The sequence below is a fragment of the Ochotona princeps genome, chromosome 3 (genome assembly GCF_030435755.1).
Source record: "Ochotona princeps isolate mOchPri1 chromosome 3, mOchPri1.hap1, whole genome shotgun sequence".
Lineage (NCBI taxonomy): Eukaryota > Metazoa > Chordata > Mammalia > Lagomorpha > Ochotonidae > Ochotona > Ochotona princeps.
The window spans coordinates 22451441-22473573 of NC_080834.1; the positions used below are offsets into that span (position 1 = coordinate 22451441).

At 38.3% G+C, this 22133-nt stretch overlaps 1 protein-coding gene across 2 annotated transcripts in view; it reads right to left on the reverse strand.

Annotated features, from left to right (window-relative positions):
- ZBBX (zinc finger B-box domain containing) overlaps nucleotides 1–22133 on the reverse strand; it is an 89374-nt gene that overhangs the window by 17047 nt on the left and 50194 nt on the right. The window contains exons 11-15 of one of the 2 annotated variants that reach the window (XM_058661180.1): nucleotides 21728–21783; nucleotides 20066–20145; nucleotides 18669–18808; nucleotides 13560–13867; nucleotides 4564–4714 (exon numbers count right to left, since the gene is read on the reverse strand). In XM_058661180.1, the coding sequence (XP_058517163.1) occupies nucleotides 4564–4714; nucleotides 13560–13867; nucleotides 18669–18808; nucleotides 20066–20145; nucleotides 21728–21783 (735 nt within the window). The remainder of the gene's footprint in view (nucleotides 1–4563; nucleotides 4715–13559; nucleotides 13868–18668; nucleotides 18809–20065; nucleotides 20146–21727; nucleotides 21784–22133) is intronic. The other variant, XM_058661181.1, reaches the window with a different exon arrangement.

The following is a 22133-nucleotide window of genomic DNA, read 5'->3' on the forward strand; positions in this document are numbered from 1 at the left end:
GACAAAATCAAATACTCTTAAAAGAAAAAGAACATTCAACAAATTAAGAATAGAAGGAAACTACTTCCACTCAATAAAGTCTCTATAGAAACCCACAGAGAACACTACACCTGATAGTGAAAAAGCAAAAGCTTCTCCTCTTAGATCTAGAACAAGGCAAAGAAGCATGTTTTCACCACTTTTATAGAACACAATACTGAAAGGTCAAGTATTCAGACAAGAAAAATAAATAACAATCAATGATGCAGAATATAGAATAAATAAAATATCTTCATTAGCAAATAATATGATCTCTGTTTATCAAAACAAAAAAACCCTAAACATGAGGCTGGCATGGTAGTTTAGCAAGCTACTCCTCTAAAGCAGTGCTGGCATCCCATATAGGCACAAGTTTATCTCCTACTTCCCATCCAGCTCCCTGCTTGTGGCCTGGGAAAGCAGTCGAGGACGGCCCAAAGCCTTGGGACCCTGCACCTGTGTGGGAGACCTGGAAGAGGTTCCTGGCTCCTGATCAGTCCACCTCTGACTGTTACAGCCAACTAGGGAGTCAACCAGCACATGGAAGACTCTCTCTCTCTCTCTCTCTCTCTCTCCCTCTCTCTCTCTCCCTCTCTCTCTCTCTCTTACTCTTTCTCTCTCTGACTCACCCTTATTTTGTCCTTAAAGCTTCCAAGCAAAATAATCTAAAATGAAAAACTAAAAAACTAAACTCAGTAAGCAAAACTCATATTTCTGCATACCAACGATTAAAAAGAACATGAACAAGAAATTGAGAAAGAAATTCCAATTGTAATAATTAAAATTATTTTAAAAAACAGGTTTATTGGCCCATACAGCAACCATTTTGTGTTTCCATAATACATAAATGTATGATTTACTTAAACACATAACTTATGTTTGCATAGCAAAAAATATTTCATTTATCATGTTGAGATTCTCACAGAAACAACATAACTTAATGAAGAAGTCATTTGCACTTGGAAAAGAGCATTTTTCTGGTTTAAAATATTTCTGACTAGGACAGCACCCTTAGATAATCTTGTTCCTTGTATTTTTTTTTATGACAATGTTCCATTGGCACAAGGATTTCCCCTCCACACCTTTATTCTCCCCTACAGAGATTTTCCTAAAATTACTACAATAGAATAATCCTTCAACAACAGACACAAGTCCAAAGTCCTGCTATTTAGTGTATCATGACATTGTAGGCATGGACAATAGTGAATTGTCTAGTATCCTATTGTCAAGGTACATTCAACAATTTCATTGGGAGTCATCCTTTTTATTCTGGAGTGGATACATACTGGAATGTCTCTGCTTCCCGATATGATAATCAAATAATTTTTATAAGCTGCCTAGATCTACTCAGGAGGGATACAATAGTTCTTTCAAAGACACACTGTTAGACAACTCAATGCATATGCAAAACAATGAATCTGAACCTTTACCTAACCTCACATAGAGAAATTAACTAAACTTAGCTCAAAAACTGAAGTGTAAAACTTAAATGTATAAGATTCCCAGAAGACAATACAATGCAATTTGGAAATGCAAAAGGCACAGATAACAAAATAAAGCAAAAACAGATAAATTGATCTTTTTTTGTCTGCATCAGAGGCTAAAATAGATGAAATGATCTTCCCGTTTTTGTTGGGCTTTTGTTTGCATGATACCAACTCTAACCTCCACTTGCAAGTGCCAACATCCCATATGGGTGCTGGTTCATGTCGCGGCTGTTCCACTTCCTCTCCATGCCCCTACTTGTGGCCTGAGAAAGCAGTAGAGAATGGCCCAAAGCCTTGGAACCCTGCAACCAGGTGGGAGACCTGGAAGGGATTTCTGGCAATAAGCCTCATTTCAGCTCATCTGTTGGTGTTTTAAGCATTTGATGAGTGAACCAGTGGGTCAAAGATCCTTCAATCTGTCTATTTTTCAGTAAATATGCCTTTCTAAAACAATAAATAAACCATTTTTTAAAAGACAACAGCACTATTAACAGAGAAAAACATGCAGTGTTTTAGGTGTGGGCCTTTTTAGCAAACCTGGTAAAATGTTACTTGGGACATTTGCATCTTGGAGTGTCTGGTGTCCAGGCCCAAGTCTGCTTTTGGTCCAGATTCCCGTCAGTGCCTCTGGGAATCAGCAAGTGATGGCTCTCAGATGTTCGAGTCTCTGCCAGCCGTGTGGGCAGCCTGGATGACCTGACTTGGTCCTGTCCATTGTGAACATTTGGGAGTGACCCGACAGATGGAGGATGTGTCTGTCTCTGTGTCTGCTGATATTGTTCTGCCTTTAAGTAAGGAAGAACCAATACATTGTTTGGGCAGTCTACACAAGGAAAGCAAATATATGAATATCATGCACACTATAAAGAATTGATATCAAAAACATTTTAAATAAAAAATTAAATGAAATTAGCATAAGGCATGAGAAGACAGTTCTCCAAAGAGGACATATCAAAGACTAACAAGGACAGGAAAAAATTCCCCAAATCACCAAAACCATTCAATGACTCACCAACTTAGATCCAAGAGGCTGACTACTATCAAAAAAGGTAATAATTCTCATCAAGGATGTGAGGTAACCGCCACGCCTATGCACCTTGGATGGGAATCTAATATGGTCTAGCTGCTATAGAAAAGAGGGTCACCATTATTCCTGAGAGAGAGAGAGAGACAGAGAGAGAGAGATACATAATGGTATTTAGGATCTCCCCTTCAAGGTATTCACTGAAAAGAACTGAAAGCAGTGTCTGCAAGAGATGTCTGTGCTCCCCGGGTCGACAACATTGTTTATAAGAGTTAAAAGGAATCACAGTAAGCAAATGCAGAAAACATAAAACACAGAATGCTAATTTGTCTTTAAAAGGACAGAACTTTTGTTATTGTTAAGCCTCAGTATTTTCATGGAGAGCAAAAATAAATCTTCTAGACTCAGCCTCTATTCAATATTAATAAAGAAAGGATTTTGTATTTCTAAAAGATATATTTTTCTTGGAAAGGCAGATTTTACAGGGAGAAAATCAAATACAGAGAGAAATCTCCCAACAACCGGTTCACTCCCCAAATGTTTGTAACATTCAGAGATGAGCTGATCTGAGGCTCAGAGCCAGGAGTTTCTCTGAGATTTCCCATGAGTTTGCTGGGGCCCAAGAGCTTGAGCCATCATCCACTGCTCTCCCAGGCCATAACATGAGCTGGAATAGAAATGGAGCACTGGGGACACGAACTGACGTCCATATGGGACACCAGTGATAGCAGGTGGAGGATGTGCAGGCTATGCCACTACACTGGCCCTGGAAAAGAAATTCTAAAACCAAACAAATCCTATTTCCATTTGAGCAATGAAATTTCAAACTGTGTTCCTAAGAGTAACTGATGGCTACACAAAAGAGAAGCGAGGCAGACAAGACTTCAGAACATCTATGCTCACTTTTGCAAATGCTTTAGAGTGTGTGTGTGTGTGTGTGTTTTACAGAAAGATATTCTAACACAGATGCAACATTAATGAGACTTGGAGGCATTACAGAAAGTGAACTAAACTAGTTACACACATACAAACACACATGAACCCAAATACAATATGATTCTGTTTTTATGAGGTAATCAAAATCATACAAACAAAATGTGGGGTTGGAGGAAGGGAAATGGTGAATTACTCTTTTCTGAAAATAGAATTTTATTGTTGAAGATGAGGAGTTTCAGAGAAGAATGGTAGTGGTGGATACACAATACACAATGGTTTTAACATTATTATACTACACCTTTCAGGAATGGTTAAGGATAACGAGGTCTGTCATAGCAGTGAAGATGCAGTTTGACATATTCACATTCTATATCACACAGCCCAGTTTGAACCCAACTTCAGATTACACGGGCAGCAGGCGTGGATGGCTCAAGTGATTGGCCACCAGCCCGGGAGATCCGTGTTATGTCTGGCTGCTAAGTTGAAACTGCACAACCCTGACTTCTATGGGCAATCGGGGAACCAGCAGATGAAATCTCTCTCTCTTTCGCTCTCTCGCTCTCTCCATCTTCCTGTTTGCTTCTCTGGCTTTCAAAAGCACAAATGTCAGATTTCTCAGAAATTTCACCAATGCTGAGATTTTGAGATTAGATTTTAAGGTATAGTTATATACTTACTATGACAACATGACAGAACTATTTCTACCATTTTATAATTTAATAAGGGCCACACTTCCAAGACTTATAAATAAGCTTTCCCCAGTTTCATCACAATAATTTTTCACATTATAATAATAGCCTTAAATATGAATGCAAGAGAATATTTCAAAAAAGTTTATGGAAAATGGAGTTGAAGGGTAGGTTTATTTGGGACACAAACATTTTGAAATGCATTCATAACGTGCTCATGATGCACCTTTTCCATGAATGTTTTTAATAGCTCACATATGTCAGTATATACAAGATGAATAATTTAGGCTGGGCAAGAAAGAAATTATTACTTTTATTGAACCAAATCCCCGAGTATTTCAGAAGATCAAACCTGTTTAACAAGAAATGAGTTAGAAATGTGTTAGGTCCACAGATCATTTCTGATTACCTGCAAATGTATTCCTGTGTGTGGAACGGGTGCCTGCTAAGCTATGAGAAGGTGAGTTGACTTTTTCATTTGTATCAAAAATAAAGAATCGCTCAAGTCCTTGATATTTTTCAATTATAGGCTTACTTCTGAGGGCTATATCTTGTAACCACTAGGAAACAAAATATTCAACAAAATTGTTTATTTTCTACCACATCAAAACGAGAAAGTACAATCTTTCATCAACTATCTATAAACTACCTCATATGAGTGCTGCCTTCTTCAAATTTAGGTTCTAATACTGAGGACAAATATATATATACACATGCATATATATACACACATATATACATACATATATACAGTATATATACAAAACTATATATACTATATATAGAATATATATTCAGTATATACTTGTATATACTGAATTCACAGAACTGTATAAATCACAATTAACTGGAAGTTAATTAACTGAAAGTTATCTTAAATCAAATGGTGATAGAAGTTCATAAAAATACAATTTAGCTTTCCCTTCTCTTCTTTATCTATTTTCTTCCCTTAGTGTCTTAGACCCATCACTTATGTTAGAATACACATTATCATGCCTCCACCTGGAAATCTTGTGAAGGGAAAATCCAGAAATGATATGTTGAGTCATTCCATTCACCACAACAGTGGTATTGTGACATAGAACATGAGCATCTTAACCATTAATATAAACCCTCATTCTCTAATTCTTATATATGTTCTTATTCTAGAATAGAACTGATATTAACCCACACATATACACCACAAACATACCGAAGAATCTTGAGGAACTTCAAAGTAACAGCAGTAGGTAGGATTATAATACAATCCAAGTGGCTACTCGTGTTAACAATTCTTAATAAATATACTTCATATCTCAATGCAGTAAGATCCAATGAATTCAACAATGCAAAGCACCATGTATAGGTCTATATGAATTTATAAATCACATGAGAAAATATAAAATCTAGTGATTACTCAGTGGAGACCTTCATTCAAAGACAAGTCCAGGTGCACTGTTTCCAGGTAGCTTCCTTCTTCTCCCAGATAACAATCAACCACTGAATTCCTTTAGCTCTAATGAAGCTCATATTTGGATTCTGCAGTTGTAAATCTGTGTTTTAAAAGGCAGGCTTAACATATGAGAAAATGGTGGCTATAGCTTGTTCTGATTTTATCCAAATTCACCAAGGTACATGTTGACAGTTTCAGAATCAAGCAAGTGCAGCCATACTCTTCCCATTACTGCCCTACCAGGTAGTAGTAGTTGTCCTTCATGAAGCACTCAATTCCTGAAATCCAAAGTGGAAACTAAGTGGCCTAACTACACTCAGATGCCAGCACACACCACTGTTGAAAATTGACCCAGCTTCCAGAAACACAAGTCTGTTACTGCAGCAAAATAGATTAATTGTAAAACAAAACAAAATAAAACAAAACAAAAAAAAGTTCCATTGTTGGAATGAATTCTACTGTGGTAGAAGGAGGATAAAAAAGTCTTCTCATAAGGGCTAGGGAGAAGGTAGATCCAGTCCCGTAAGTATTCTAAAAGGATCCAATCTAAAAACTGTGAAGTTCTAATTCTTCTGATGGTGTGATGGGGAACAGCTGGGTGACAGCACTGGGCAGATGTGACTTCACGTTGATTTCCTGAGTTGCAAGCACAGCTAACCACAGCTATCTACTTCTGTAAATATGCTTGCTAGCTGATTGGTTTAAAGGGTGGTTTGAACTTGAGTTGATTGGATAATTTGTAAGTGCCACCTCCTAAATTGATTCGATGATTTGTATCACGTGCCAACAAGAATGTGCTCTGCTGATAGGACCATTTGAGAAAAAAATCCCTGGTTGTGAAATGTCAATAGGAACTTAAAAAACCCTGACTTTGGCCTTGGCGTTGGAGGGGATAGTTCCCGGAGTACAGAAATGCAATACCAGTTGTTGCCAGTTGTTACAATAAAAACTCCACCTAACATCCTGCACTGGTAGCCAGCAGGATCTCCCTTGCTCACTCTAACAATGATGCTTTAGAAAACCTTCCTTGTTGGTGGGTCCCTGGAGGCCACCATTGGTTTCAGAGCCTTTTGTATTCTCCCCAACTATGACCCAACAGCTTCACTCATGTTGGAGGCTGGTGAAGAAGCTGTTCAAGGAGAATCCTGGCTCTTCAGTTTAAAGCCTACTGAAAGTGGCAAACAATTTTCTGTAAACATACACTATTTTTGCCCTCAGATAAAATCACTGGGATGTCTTAAATATTGTTTATTAAAAATGATAATATGCAAGTGAGGGGCCATTGGTCTATTGAAGATTCCTTTGAAATCCCCAAACTTGGCATTATACTGCTGAGAATTCAAGGAGGTTTAGGATGCCTGAATCCCACAGTGCAGTGCTTGGGATGAAATCACACATGTATCTCCAGCCCTGTCGATGAATACCCTGGAAGGCAACAGTTGTTGGCTCTAGCCGTGTTGGAGATCCAATGGTTGGAGTTCACAGATCCTATTTTAGGCCAGGCCAACCCAGGCTGTTCTGTGCAATTCGGGAGTAAACTCAGCGATGGAAGATGTCTTTCTCTGTCACTCTGCCCTTCAACTACACAAAACATAAACTAAACCAATTGGAAATCTGAGTCCTATGACACATTCTTCCTGCAAGACCTCCAAATGAATATCCACCATGAAGAAAAGCACTAATGTGAAGGACTGAGTTTACCGTGACCTAGTGGAAAACAGAACATCCATGGAGCCTCTTCATGACGGTCTTTTGGAGGGTTTCAGCTGGTGAGGACTTTATGCATCACAGGCATTTAACTTGTTTCTTAAACTAGCTTCTGTCACAGCATGTTTTATTTTAACCAGTTCTGTAGTGCTAAATGGAATACAGCAGGAATGTGTCCTAAACAGGTGCACCTTCCTGTTAATGAACATCTTAACTTAGTAATACCCCTTTTGCACTAATTAGAAAGGCTGGTATTACTCTATAAAAGGAAAAAAAGGTACACTTCTGAAATTTAGGAGTGCTGTGAAAGTCGCAGCCATCCTGACAGATTCAAATCAATTGAGAGAACTGGAAATTAGGTGGCATGCAGATCACTGAGTCAGTCACCTAACTGGAAAGTGCTCGTGGAAACGGGACCAGAACGTAAGCACCTGAGGGCAACACTTGCTTCCCTTCTCCTCCTGCCTGAACTGCAACACTTGCTTCCCTTCTCCTCCTGCCTGAACTGCAACACTTGCTTCACTTCTCCTCCTGCCTGAACTGGGGAGAGAGGAAGGAAACTCTCCATGAGGCATCACACAGACTTGGAAAAAAGAAGCAGAGAAGGCTGACACTGCATGAAGAGCTCACCGGAAAAGAAAAGCTGGAATGAAAGACAGGAGTTAAGGAATGAATCCAAACGGACATGGGTTCTCAAAAGCAGAATAGCAGACACACTTTAAAACCACAGACAAAGGGAGTGCCAAATCAAAATATTAGTACCTGCAGATTCTTTTCCACATCCGTAAGAATTCTATTAAGACATTCTGATTGACCTTCTAATCTGGTGACAGTGATTCTGAAAATGCTGATAATTATTCCTGAGTACTCGTTATTCATGAGGGCTTCCAAAAGTTCATGAGGAAATTGAATTAGCTTATTCTGATGCAACACCCTTATGAAATCTATACATAATTTTCATGATTTCCCATGACCTGTAGAAGATAGCTTTTACAAAACACTGATAATGTAATCATTTGGAATGTGAATGTTAACAAAGGCACACACTTTTTACACTAAAGAGTAGGTGTATAGATAGCACATAACTTGGGCATATAATTCAGTAATGGTAATTTAAAATATTTGTTGCAGATAACTAATCCAAGCAATTTTCGGGCTTACTAGATTTAGTTACACTATTGTATTGATACCGATATACTGTATTCAAAATACAAGTTTTTGAGAATTACTGCTTCTTCATGGAGCCATAAGAAGCTGTTTTAAATGTCTGCAAAAATATGGCATTTATATTCAAAGTCTACTTTTACACTTAAGTTTTAAGAACCTTTTTAGATGTATTCATGTTAGTCAGGAAGGTTTTGCTTCATTTATTTTCACTACTGCTTTGTTTTTCTCTAAAACAATTACCATATTACATCACTCTGCAGCTTGCCAAATGTCCTTTAACATGCTTACTGTTTTACTAGAAGCTTTTCATTTGTCCAATGTTTTTCCCACACTTATTGAGATAGTCTTAGTTTCTTTCTTGGGTAAGATTGAAAATGGATTTGGTTTGCTATCATTATGTTTAAACACATTTCATAGTATCTGAAAGGTGAGATACAGATAGGCCAGCCGACACATCTGCCATCCTCTGGTTCATATTCCAAATGCCCACACACACAGAGAGCTAGCCCATGCCAAAGCCAGAAGCAGGAACACCGTCTGGGTTTTCCATGTGGGTGGACTGGCCCAACAGCTGAGCTGTCATCTGCTACCTCATGCACTAGCAAGAAACGGGATCAAAAGGAAAGTATTGGGACAGGAAATTTCAAAATAAAATGTGGGTGTCTTCTGCATCAAATATATAAACATTTACATATATTTGCATATATAAATGTCTTATATAAGGATACATACATGTATATGTTATTTATATAACATATACACATATGTGAGATTGGTGTAAATGCTTTTTTTTCTTTAGGATTTATTCATATATTTGAGAAGCAGAGTTACGGAGAGAAACAGAGATAAAGAGACCTTCCATCAGCTGGCTCTCTCCGCAGCTGGCATCCGGGAGCTGCATCCAGGTCTCCCACATGTGTGACAGGGACCTGAGCGCTTGGGTCATCTTCCACTGGTTTTCCAGCCCATTCTCAGGGAGCTGGAGTCAAAGCAGAGCAGTTGGAGCAGTGCCCATGTGAAATGACTGTCTCAAACAGTAGCTTTCCCCACTGTGTCACAGGCCACCATAAAACATTTCCTTAAGTAGTCTTCTCATAGTTCCACCACTCAGGACATTCTGGCTCAGTGAAATTGTAATTCAGGCATTTTCTCTTCATCCTATTCTCTGAGATACTGAATAATTAGATACTATAGATTCTTTAACAGTTGTTTAAAATTCATATACAACATTTACAGGCTTTTTATCATGAAGAAAAAGGAGTTAGCAGCAAGACACACGTAGGCTAGTTTAAATTCTTGTCCATTTTTTTGTTGCTGTAACAGGACATTTTACTCTGTGTAATTTATAAAGAAAAGAAGTTTATGGGCTTGGCGGCGTGGCCTAGTGGCTAAGGTCCCCGCCTTGATCCCATATGGCCCCTGGTTCTAATCCCGGCGGCTCCACTTCCTCTCTATCTCTCCTCCTCTCAATATATCTGACTTTGTAATAAAAATAAAATAAATCTTTAAAAAAAAGAAAAAAAAAAGAAAAGAAGTTTATTTCTTATGATTCTGGAAGTTGGCAGTAAGTTATCCAGCTCTGGTGTGGGTTGACAGTCTTCCACGATGGAAAGTAGAAGACAGAAAGGGAGTACTACACCAAGTTCTCTAACAAGGCCCTCCCGCTGGCGATGGCCACTGTCTCAAGCTAAACAGCTCCTTTACAGCCTCACAGGTCTTAACACGTGTGCGCTGGGAATCAGCTTTCCTGTGTAGGACTCTGCGGGACATGCTGGAACAGAAGCAAATTATTATTGGTCTAGTTTAGAAAGGAGGTTATTCATAGTGAGGTGGGAAATTGTTCAGATGTCTCAGAACAGAAACTACAGTAGCTCCTCCAGGACCTGAGACCACTCCCCCTCACCATGAGGGAGGATGCTCTTGTGTCCAGGACCCGAGATAGCTCCCCCTCAGCATGAGGGAGGATGTGCCTTTGTCCAGGACCTGAGACAGCACCCCCTCAGCATGGGGGAGGATGCTCTTGTGTCCAGGACCCGAGACAGCTCCCCCTCAGCATGAGGGAGGATGCTCTTGTGTCCAGGACCTGAGACAGCTCCCCCTCAGCATGAGGGAGGATGCTCTTGTGTCCAGGACCCGAGACCGCTCTCCCTCAGCATGACACAGGATGCTCCTGGGCACTCTTACCATTCCAGCTCTAGTTTTCTTTAACTGAATTGCTTCTTTTATCTAGCCTAACTTTGTGCTTATATCCAAGGACTTGACTTATTTGGTTTCTTAAGATCCTTTTAGCTTTTTCTACCTCTTCCATAATTTGAAAATACAATAAGTTTAGAAACACATTAACCTTTCTCATATTCAATTTCATAGTTCCAAAAGTGCAAGATTAGCCTGCTATGCCACCCCAGCTCCTAATCTGTGCTCACCATTGCTCTTAAACTTCTGTCCCACCACTATCCCCATGTTTTGCAAACCTTCCTCTTGTTCTTAATTTGGCAAAAACAGGTAGGTGGGGTTTGTCTTTTAACATACGGCAAATTGGAATGCATTTCTAATTATTTAAAACTGCATAATTTTATTTGTTCACATCAGTTGCAGATACTCAATTGTATTTGTCTGTCTGCCAATTTTATCTGTTCTCTTTGCTGTGAAGAAATGAAGTATCTGAGATTTCCCCCTCGCTCAGCTGTTACACATCCACAGATGCAGTCAGAAGATCCATTCATATACGTTCAGATAGAGGATTTCATTATTAACACCACCAACAGTAGCCAGAGCATCATCATCCGTACCAATTTCCAGAACCAGTTCCCTCCGTAGGCCATGAGAGATAGTGGACACCTGGACACACAGTGGGTGGTGGTATGGAAGATTCCTGAGTTAAGGGAACCCAATCTTTTACACAAGTGGCAGGCTTTGTCTGTCTTTTCTCCTGTTCTTTCTCTAGAAAACATTAGTAAACAGTAAACAAGCATGCCCTTCCTCTAGAGAAAGAATCAGTCTCTGTCTTCCACAACTATTTTCAAACAAGCACCCTTAAAATAATCAAGAGCTTTGCTCACAAGTTGCATCTGAAGGATCGTGAGGAACTGAGGCCCAACACTTGCCTTTCCTTCACTCCTCTTGCGCTTCTCCACCCTATTTCAATTAACTGGTTGTTCCATAGTCACTCTTCCCTCTCACTTCTTTAATCCATGGCCTTTGTCCTTCTTTATAACACCTTGATAGACTTGATTAAATTTAAAACTAACATTTTTTAAAATTATCCATTTATTTTGAAAGAGTTACGTGGAGAGAGAATTTCCATCTGCTGGTTCACTTCCCAAATGGCCTGAGGAAGCACAGGATGGCCCAAGGTCAGGAAGGAGCTCTCGGTGCCAGGCTTTGGATCTGCTCAGCAGATGGAGGACTTCTCTCTGTGTGACCCTCCTCCTCTCCCGTGTAAGAATCTGCCTTTCAACAATAAATATTTTTAAAAATTAGAAAACCCAGCCCATGACTGGGTTCTTGCTTTAAGCCACAGGCATTGCCCACGTACAGAGCAGCATGCAGGCAGTCTCGGGTTTATTTTTTCCTTTTTAATAAACCTACCCTGGCTGTGAATTTGTCTTCTGCCTCCTCTCTGGCTTGCTCTGATCTTCCTTATAATTGCTGAAATACAAGCTATTTGTTTAAATTCATCCTCCCGGATACGAAGTAATTTGCTTATTTTATACTTAACATTTTATTTATTCCACCCATTTCATCAAAGTTTCAATGCAAGTATTTTGGATGTTTGATTGACCTTCATATATAAAGCAGTACCTCGGTCCTAAACGTTTGATTCCTTCTTTTCTTTAAACATGCAATGTCAGAGACTGTGTTTTTCTCAAGAACAAAGAGCAGGCTTGTTTAGTGTACAATTTAACCCAGAGGATGCCTTCCTCTAGAGCAAAGTTCACACACATTCAATGTCCAGTACAAGAGAATGGGTACCCTCTATTCAGCATTCCAATCCTGTAGAAATTGGAATTTGGATCTCTTATTTGCTTACTAAACTGAAATCTGTGATAGGATGGGCTGCTTCCTCACTGGACAGAAGCAGGTCTTTGGTTGTAGGGGCGTGTTGTGTGTTAACTTGTGCTAATATTCTTCTAGGATTTGCTAGGATTCACCTACACCACATACATCAGGATTTTAATAGGTATAGATTAGCAATAATGTTACATTATTGCCTTGGCTATTCCAAGTTAGACATATGTGTTCAAACGTGTTATTTGGGTGATCGCATTCAAACCTACAGTAAACAAGCCCATAATGTATATTGTTTACGTCAGACGATTAACTGAACAAGCCCAAATCTCCAACGGAAATCAATTTCCTTTCACCTTATTGCACCTTTGAATGTTTCTCTTACACTCTTTGTTTAGTGACTGAACAGAGTTTCAGCATTCAGTTGTTTTTAGTGGCCTCAGTTCCAAATTTTCACCTCTGGAAGGTAAAGCACCTGACAGAGAAGGTACTGAACACATTTCTCTAAACAAATTAGCACAGCTAAGCAGTAATCCTTCCTCTCTGCTCCCTCTTCCATGTAGGCACTGAGTGAATTAATTTCAAATGACTTATAAACACCTGAGAAAAAACAACTAGTCTCTCTCTCTCTCTCTCTCTCTCTCTCTCTATATATATATATATATATATATATATATATATCTCCACCACATTGTTGAAAGAATTACTCTTTTTATCTTATACCTTCATTAAACGAGACTGTTTCCATAGATGTAATTATTTCACCTTTACTAGTGACTACATTAAAAGTTATAAAAAACTATTTATTCATCATAATAAATTTATTTGACAAAGCAACTACACTCTTAACATGCTATATAGAATGATAATCCATCACAGAAGTTCATTTGTCAAGATTACATTCACCATGTTGGAATTTGTCCTTAAGTCACTGAATTTTTTCCATCGGTCACTCTTAAATTACGTCACGATCAGATAAAGAAGCACTTTTTGCATTAAAGCAACATCTAATGATGCTCTGTGTTTATGTGACACTTTCTTATGAAGTTCCTTACAAAATTTTTAGCATGATAAATAAAATAAACATTTACCAGCAGTGAGTGTGCAGTTTTAGAATCTTCAAAGTCTGGCCACTTAGGCAGATTGCTAAATCCCAAAGATTCTTTGACACCCTGAGTTACTTTCTCATCAATGGAGGGTTTTTCTGAATCTAGACTTTCCAAAGAATCCTCATGCTCAAGTGATATGCAGTAATAATCAGAATTCTGATTGCTTTCTGCGTCTACACCTTTCTCTTTAACATTTCTTTCAGAAGTACTGCATTCCTCTATGTGGTCAGCGTCAGGACAGTAAGCACTGGGATCCACCATATTGTCCAAATCTGAATGTGGAGGTCCTGCTGTTGAAAACACACATTTATAAAGCATAAGTAGAAACACATAAATAAACTGTTCATCAACTAAGAGTCCTAGATGAATACTATAAACTAAATGTCATTTTTTCACAATTCCTTTTTGAAATTTCAGGGCTAAAATACCCTGACTGTGAATAATTTAACTCAAACAGCCAAATATTAATGAAGTAGCCTAATTGAAGGAGGCAAAACTTTGTTTTGCAAGGAAATCCTGAAATTAATCACATTTTAGTTTCATTCTGTGGTTTATTCCCATCTCCCCACTTGCTCTTGTCACTCAAATGCCACAAAAAAAATTCATAAAAGTGAAGCATAGGGGACCAGTTTACACGTTACCTCTTTCCTCTACTGTAACAATGAAAGTCAGAGGGCAAAGGAAAATCTACCAGGCAGTACTTAGGGGACAAACAATGGGGAGCTGTGACAGCTGCCTCCGGAAGGCAATAAAATGAGCAGGATTACCTTACTCACCCGCCTCTGTGTCTGCTTTGAACCACTTGGTTTAGACCACTGGTTTCCAGTCTGGACACACAACTGGATCATCTAAAGGTACTCTAAAATTGTCAGTGTCAACGCCTGACCCTCCAACAGTTGAATCTGACATAGGACATGGGCCTTTCACAGTGGTCTTTTTCTATTTCCCCCACCAATTCTCCCTCAATCACAATATGTTTTTAGGGTGGTCGAAATTTGGTGTAGATTTTCTGAAAAGTGAACATTTAAAAAAATTGTGCCATGGTTTCCTTTTAAATAATAATATGTATATTGTTACCCAGATCATTGTTCCCTACTCTTTTCCAAATAAATATCCCTGCATAACATAGTTCGACAAAAAGAGTTTCCAATTATGTAAATTCTGCTTTACAGCACAAGGAGTTACTGCAAGCAAATATCTGTGTAACTTAGCAGTTAAACACTACAACTTAGAACTTTTAATTTCAACTACTGTTACTTCATAAATACCTCAAAGGCTGTGAAAAATGAAATAACTTGTATCTCAGAAAAAAATATTTTTATTGGAAAATATTACAGAAGCTATTGAACACAATGAAACTTCCAGAATAATTCAGTAGTTCCATCTGAAATCAGGAAATTACATGATTTAGGGAAGAAAAATATGTTGTATCTTACACTGAGATACCTCTCACTACCTAATGCACTTACAGGATTGAAAAATTTCATTCTTGAGATTTATTATTGTTGAAAGGGTTAAAAAACTTTTAATTGCATTTAAAATACAATAAAGTAAAGGTATAATATAACTTATTCTATTCACTGGAAACCATGTTTGGTCATAAGCTTTGCCTCTTTGTTCAACAAATTAATTATTCTAATTTGCCACACAGACTAGCTAATGAAGAAAAAGTGTGTGATCATATCTAGATGTGCAGAAAAATGGCTTGGAAAAGTTAAATGCCAATTTATGATAAGAACTAGTAACAGAACGTAACATCCTTAATCTGATATCGTAAAGAGACTTCACAGCCAACATCCTACTTCAGAGTGAGTATTCTTGCCACAAGGAGGTCATTCTATCACTCCTTTTCAAACATCACTATTGGCAGTGCTAGGTAACAATGAAACCAGAAACCTACACAGAATGTACACAAAGCAAAAAGAAATAAAACTGTCTTGGTTCACACATGAGGTAGAAAGACTGCATGATACAAAATTATCAAGCAAAAATAAATTAATGTTTTAAAACACATATATTTAAAATGCATTCACTTATTACTGAATAAGTGGATTAGATATTTAAAATGAGATTTTATTAGAACACCCCTAAAATGAAATATGTAGGTATAATACAACTATATAAGCAAAACTTCAAAGTTCTAATAAAACATAAAATAACAAATGGATAGATATTCCATATTCATGGATAAGTGGATCCAATATTGTCAAAATGTTAGCTACTCTCAATTCAATCTGCACATTCAATGAAATTCCACACAAAATCTCACTTGATTTTGTGGATACTGACAAACTAATTCTGAAGTTATTTTGGGAGGAAAATAACCCAGAAGAGCCAAAGCAATGGAAAGGAAGCAAAACAAGTACTAGGACTGACAGAACGCTCCTGAAGAAGTATCGGTCTACAACAATCAAGACAATCAAGCACTGACAAAAATCAAAGGATCAAAGCAACAAAACAGAGAACCCAGAACAGGCCATGCAAAAATAGTCAACCTATCATTGACAAAAAGGCAAGAGCAATAAAGAACTAATAAGCTTTTCAATAACTGGTGGCATAGAGAATGGACATTCACAATGCAAAAAGGATTTCAAAGAAAAGCAGACAATAGATGCAAGATACAAAACACGGAACACAGATAAACATAAATGAATTTATGAATATAATATCAAATCATTGATAAATCCCACTTAAGATTGTAAACTCTTAATTGATAAAATCTTAATATGTAAAACTTCTACACTTAAAAAAACATAAACGAAGTAAACAAACTAATACGCAAACAAACAACACATCTCCAGACAGTGAGTAGGGAATCTGAAGACTGGGAGAAAACATTTGGAAAAGATGTGCTTGATAAAGGAGCTGTATCCAAAACACACAAATTTTCTTAAATCCAGCAACAAAAATAAATCCAATTTTAAAACGAACAAAAATCCTGAAAAGATACCTGAATAAAGGACATACACAGAGTGTAAATTAGCGCCGTATCTCCAGCATTGTATGTTGCTACTGAATTGAAACTGAAACAAAAAAGGGTTATCACTGCACAGTTCTTAAAATGGAAAAACTATAAAAAACTGACAATACCTGGGGAGGATGTAGAGGAATAGGGGATGGAGACTGTTGCAGATGCATAGGCAAATACTGGCAACATCTCACATAAGTAGCACATTCTTTTTGGTCCTACAGTTGTACTCATTGGTATTTACCCACATGAATTTAAAAAGTGTGTCAAGCAGAATTTCACATAGACTGTTCATATCTGCTTCCCACAGCTGTCAAGTCTTGCAAACAGTAACACTAACATATTAATCTGATAAATAGCACAGTGTGTCCCATCCATAAAACAGATCATGGATACTAACAAAAGACTTTAAAAGGCATGGGAGAAAGAGTAGATCGATAAGTAAAACAAAACTATTTGAAAAATCCACATTTTGTGTGAACCCAATTATTTCATATTCTGAAAGAGGTAAAACTATGAAGATCACCAGAAAAAAAAAAAAAAAAAAAGGAAAGGAAAGCAAAAAGGAATTGGTCCCCTGAACCCAAATGAGCGATCTGGAAGAAGCTGCTAGCTCCCAGCCTCAGACCTGCCCAGCTCCGACTGTTGAGGCGATTTGGGGAATGAGCAGATGGAAAGTATCTGTCTGTCCTTCCTCCAGTTTCTGGAATTCTGCCTTTCAGGTAAAAACGTCATCATCTTCATCGTCATCGTCCTCATCGTCATCACCATCATCACCATCATCACCATCATCACCATCGGCAGCCTGGCTCTGGCAGTGTGGGGATATACAGCTGGAGCATGGGAAGACCTTTAGCACAGACTGGCCCGAGTCACTGCAAATGGCGGATGTATGTCAGACACTCTGATGAACAAAGCCTATAGAATATGCAGCGTTGGCAGCAAGATTTCAAGTAGCCTGTGGAACTTTGGCGATGTTGCAATACAGGCTCATGGACGCGGCAAAAACCGAATCAGTCTGGAACAAGACCCCGACAGTGCGGAATCTGAGTATTGTGAGGGCAAAAGATTTATGATAACTCCTCACTTTCTGCTCAATTTTGCTGTGAAGAAAAAAGTGCTAGGGAAAAAATGAGAGTTTTAAAATGTGTCTTTTAAGTAACATTTAAGTGGACATTCGTTTTTACCATCTCCCCAGAGGCAATGAGAAGCCCTGTTCCTGCTCAAACAGCATTTGCTCTCTGCAGCAGATTTGGTCTTGGGAAGTCCTGAGTTCTCGTGTGTGTATGCTTGATTTAGTGGGTTTGTAGTCGGAAATAGAAGACTAGCACAATTACCATAAGTGTACCATGATTGTCAACCGTCCGCTGACCAGTTAGAAGGTATCCATCACGTTAACAACTGATTTTCAATAGCGCCCTTTGGAACTTCTCAGATTCAAGTAGGATGTGTTTATTGATTTTTTTCCTTACAATTTAGATCAAATATAGTATTTCAAAGTAAATTTGAAAATTATCTAGTTCCTATATTTCAGATGAGGAAAAGAAAGTCCAATGGAAATGACACATTCAAGGTCATTTAAAGATGGAGGGGGAACAAAATCTGAGCTCTGGCAAGTACTCTGCGCTCTCTCTAAATGATGACCTCACAACCTGGAAACAGAAAACACATGTCTGTAGGTGTCGTTCTTACCTATCAACTGCCAGGAAATCATCAGTACCAACGAATACACAAACAACAAAACATTTTGTTTCTTTAGGCTTTACTTCATTTCAAATTTAACATTAAGTTGAGCATTCATTCGGGGGGAAGAATTTAACACCAAAGAGGGCTCCAGGGTGCAATGCAGACCTTGGTCACTAACAGGTCTTCTCGATGCTAGCTTCACTTATAATAACCAGTAAAGAAATTGTAATTTGTTTCATTATTCTTACAAACACGAAAATGCCTGCATAATAGAAACTTGCATGCTTCTACCAATTTTTTTTTTCTGAGTACCAAGTTTTCTGGTTTTAATATGACCTGGCAATATAGTTGAGCATTTCATGGTTTGTGATAACTATTGCCTTCATTATCTGTCAACATTCATTGTTAATGATTTTTTGAAAGTCAAAAAGGGCTACCTGTCACGTCATCTTTGCAGTGTGTAAAGCTGTTTGTCAGACAGAGGTGCAAGTGAGCCATTTGTCCCTTGTTGAAAACATGACGGTAGATGACATTCTCACACGGGAAGCTATTCTTCTGATATTCATCAAATGTACAACTTTCACATTTTGGGAAAAGCAAAAGAACAGGACTGAGAGAAGTAATATTTCCAAAGTCACATTTCAGTAAAGCAAAGATAGTAAACCTTGTAACAGAGTCATTTCCATTAATTTTGATTAGCTTGGACCTTACTGTGCCCACATCTTAAACCAACCACAAGTAATAAACAACACAATGTAAACCAAGAATAAAAGAAAATAGAACTTAGCTGCAAATTTCAATTCAAACTTATTTTTATAACATCCTGAAATAAATTTGATCTCAAAAATTTTCTGTTCTAAAACTTAGTTATTTTAAAACTTCATTGAAATTTGATGAAACCAAGACTTTATTACTATGTAAATATATAATAGCTTATCAATGAGCTAGCTATGCAATTTTAAAACCAGCATGTGGCATTCGTAGTATTTAGGTTTTGGTTTTCATAATTATTACCATTTATAAGCATAGTAAAAATTTAAATAATTTTCCCTTTTTATAAAATAATCCATTGTATTACAACCTGATACCCATACTGAAGTCCTTTGTGGCAGCACAAGACATGGACTCTACAGGAGGCTCTTGCTGCACTGACATTTGGAATATCCAGGAAGCAAACCAAACTAATATTATTCTGTGGTACCTCCAAACCAAAGCTGGAATCCACTCCCAAAACTCTATCAGTATTTCTCCACTAATTCTAAAACTTAACTTGGGAGTCAGTCAAATACAGGGTAAGGAATACAAAAAAGGGGGGGCAGAAAGCACAAATGCCAATCCTTCCCTAGGGATACAGTAGTGGACATAAACCTCTTATCTGAGAATAAAAAAAAAAAGAATGGATCTGCAGCCAAAATCCTGCGACAAAAGCAAGCTTGCTGCTGGATATGTAGGTCCATCTGTCTAAACATGAGGCTTACTAAAGCTCACAGCTGTTGCAAAATGTTTAAAACTTAACTCATCTGAACAAAGAATTGTTATAAAGGCTAATTAATCAAAATAATATTGGATGGCCAAACCATCCGTAATCCAAAAACTTCCACAGCAAACCAACTTGGAGTACATTTTAACAACAAAAATTATACATCTAGCTATTACTTTTATGAATTCTACAAAACAATTGCTAAGTGCAGCACTAAACCTCACTCTTTGAAACACTTATCATAAACGGAAGTCATAGAATTTGATTCCATGAATTTCTCATTTAAACAGGTGATTGCTCAGGGGTGTGTGTGTGTGTATTAATAAACGTTTTAAGAGATTTAACATATCTTACCATTGGTGGTAATCTGCATCAGCCAACTCCACTTTGTAGGGTACAATGCTTCCTGGGTCTCCAAAATCCTCTTCGTAAGTCTTATTAAATATGTGTGACAAAGTGTCAGTATGCTTAATACACTTATTATACATTAACCAAGCCGATTTGTGGGGGACATCATGACTGCACTAACGCTGTCACGTAACACATGTTCTGGGAGAGCTAAACACATTCAACTATCTTTTTTATTAATTGGTGTTTATTAGACTCAACATGATTTATGGATACGATTCTAAGAACACAGTGACCGCTCCCTGTTCCTGCTTCCTCTCCCTTCTACCCTCCATGCTTTTCATTTTTATTAACTTTACAGACTTTATCATAGGTTCACACTGTTTAATACTTTTTAATACTTAAGGCGTAGTGCTGATGTAAGAATTTTAATGAGTTAAAAAAAGGAAAACAAAACAAAATCTTAGTTTTGTGGAAATATAAACAATGGCTATAAACAACAATGCAGAAAAGTATTATTCCACCCAGTTACAGCAAATTATAAGGTCATCACAGATCATTAAAACTACAGCAGCATAAAATTATTTCTTGTTTGTGTTTTAATGATTTATTGTATTTTTGTTTGAAAAGCAGATTTATTGAGGCAGAGAGATAGAGATCCTCCATTTGCTGGCTCATTCCCCACATGTCTGCAATGGCTGGAGCTAAGCCAATTCGAAATCAGGGACCAGCAGCCTCATTTGGGTCTCCCACGTGGCTAAAAGGGCCCAAAATCTTGGGCCATCCTTTACTATTTTCCCAGGCCATTAACAGGGAGGTGGGTCAGACGTGGAGCATCCAAGACATGCACCAATGCCCATTCGGGACGCAAACACCGCAAGCGGAGGATTTGTTTGCTAGACCATCACATTGACCCCAATAGTATAATATGGATATAATCAATGTATTAAGCATTGACGACTTATTTTTCAGCAATGTCAAAACAGACATCTTTCCTCTTTTTTTTTTTAGCTCCCACATACAAAAAAAGTTGTTTTTGAGGACATTTGATTCCTCACTCACTTCTTAATTCTTAGTATAAAGTAAAGATATAAGCACTGTAAACTTTGTATGAAATCATGTGGACTTATAAGAGCTCTTTTTGAACGATACGAAATGTAGCCTATGCCCTGTTGGGTTTAGTCTATCTGACCTACGCTAAGAGCCAGAGGCCCTGGGTGGAGGTTCTGCAGACTCTTAGAGATCCCATGCCTTTCAGCATGCCTAGTAACCCCCGGCCTTGGCATGCACATAAAAAATCCTGGGACCAGGCATGCATCTGGAGCTCTTCATGCCTTGTTGTTTGCCTAAACACCCCACACCCGGTGCCCACACAGAGGCCCCCCAGGACTTAGTGAGCTCCTCTAGGCTCCTTGGACAAGTCTAGTAATGAGAATTGCTGTTACTATCCCAGAAATCATCTTCTCTGCCTTACCCTATATAAGCTTGTGCTTGATACATGGACAGGCATCCCTCCAATCTGTCTCTGGCAATTCACCGTCACGGCACCGTGTCATATCCCCACCTGCTTGCTTGGGTGGTCCACTGGCTAGAGACCCCTGTGGCCCTCACCACATATGGTAAGAGTCTCTGTTTCTAAAGAAATATAAATAATAATCTTGCACTTACTTTATCCAATTCGACTATCTTCAGAGACGGTTCTGGACTCTCGATGTTTAATTCTTCTGTTGGAAGAAAATAACTGGGTTTTGAATTTGTGTCTCTTTAACTAGGAAGATTATAAAATCACATCAAGAATGTACCTTATGTGGTAGTTCCTTTACTTCAAATAATGAAACAAGGAGTAAAAGAAATAGCCATCCTGGGCCCGGCGGTGTGGCCTAGCGGCTAAAGTCCTCGCCCTGAACGCCCCGGGATCCCATATGGGCGCCGGTTCTAATCCCGGCGGCTCCACTTCCCATCCAGCTCCCTGTTTGTGGCCTGGGAAAGCAGTCGAGGACGGCCCAATGCATTGGGACACTGCACCCGCGTGGGAGACCCAGAAGAGGTTCCAGGTTCCCGACATCAGATCGGG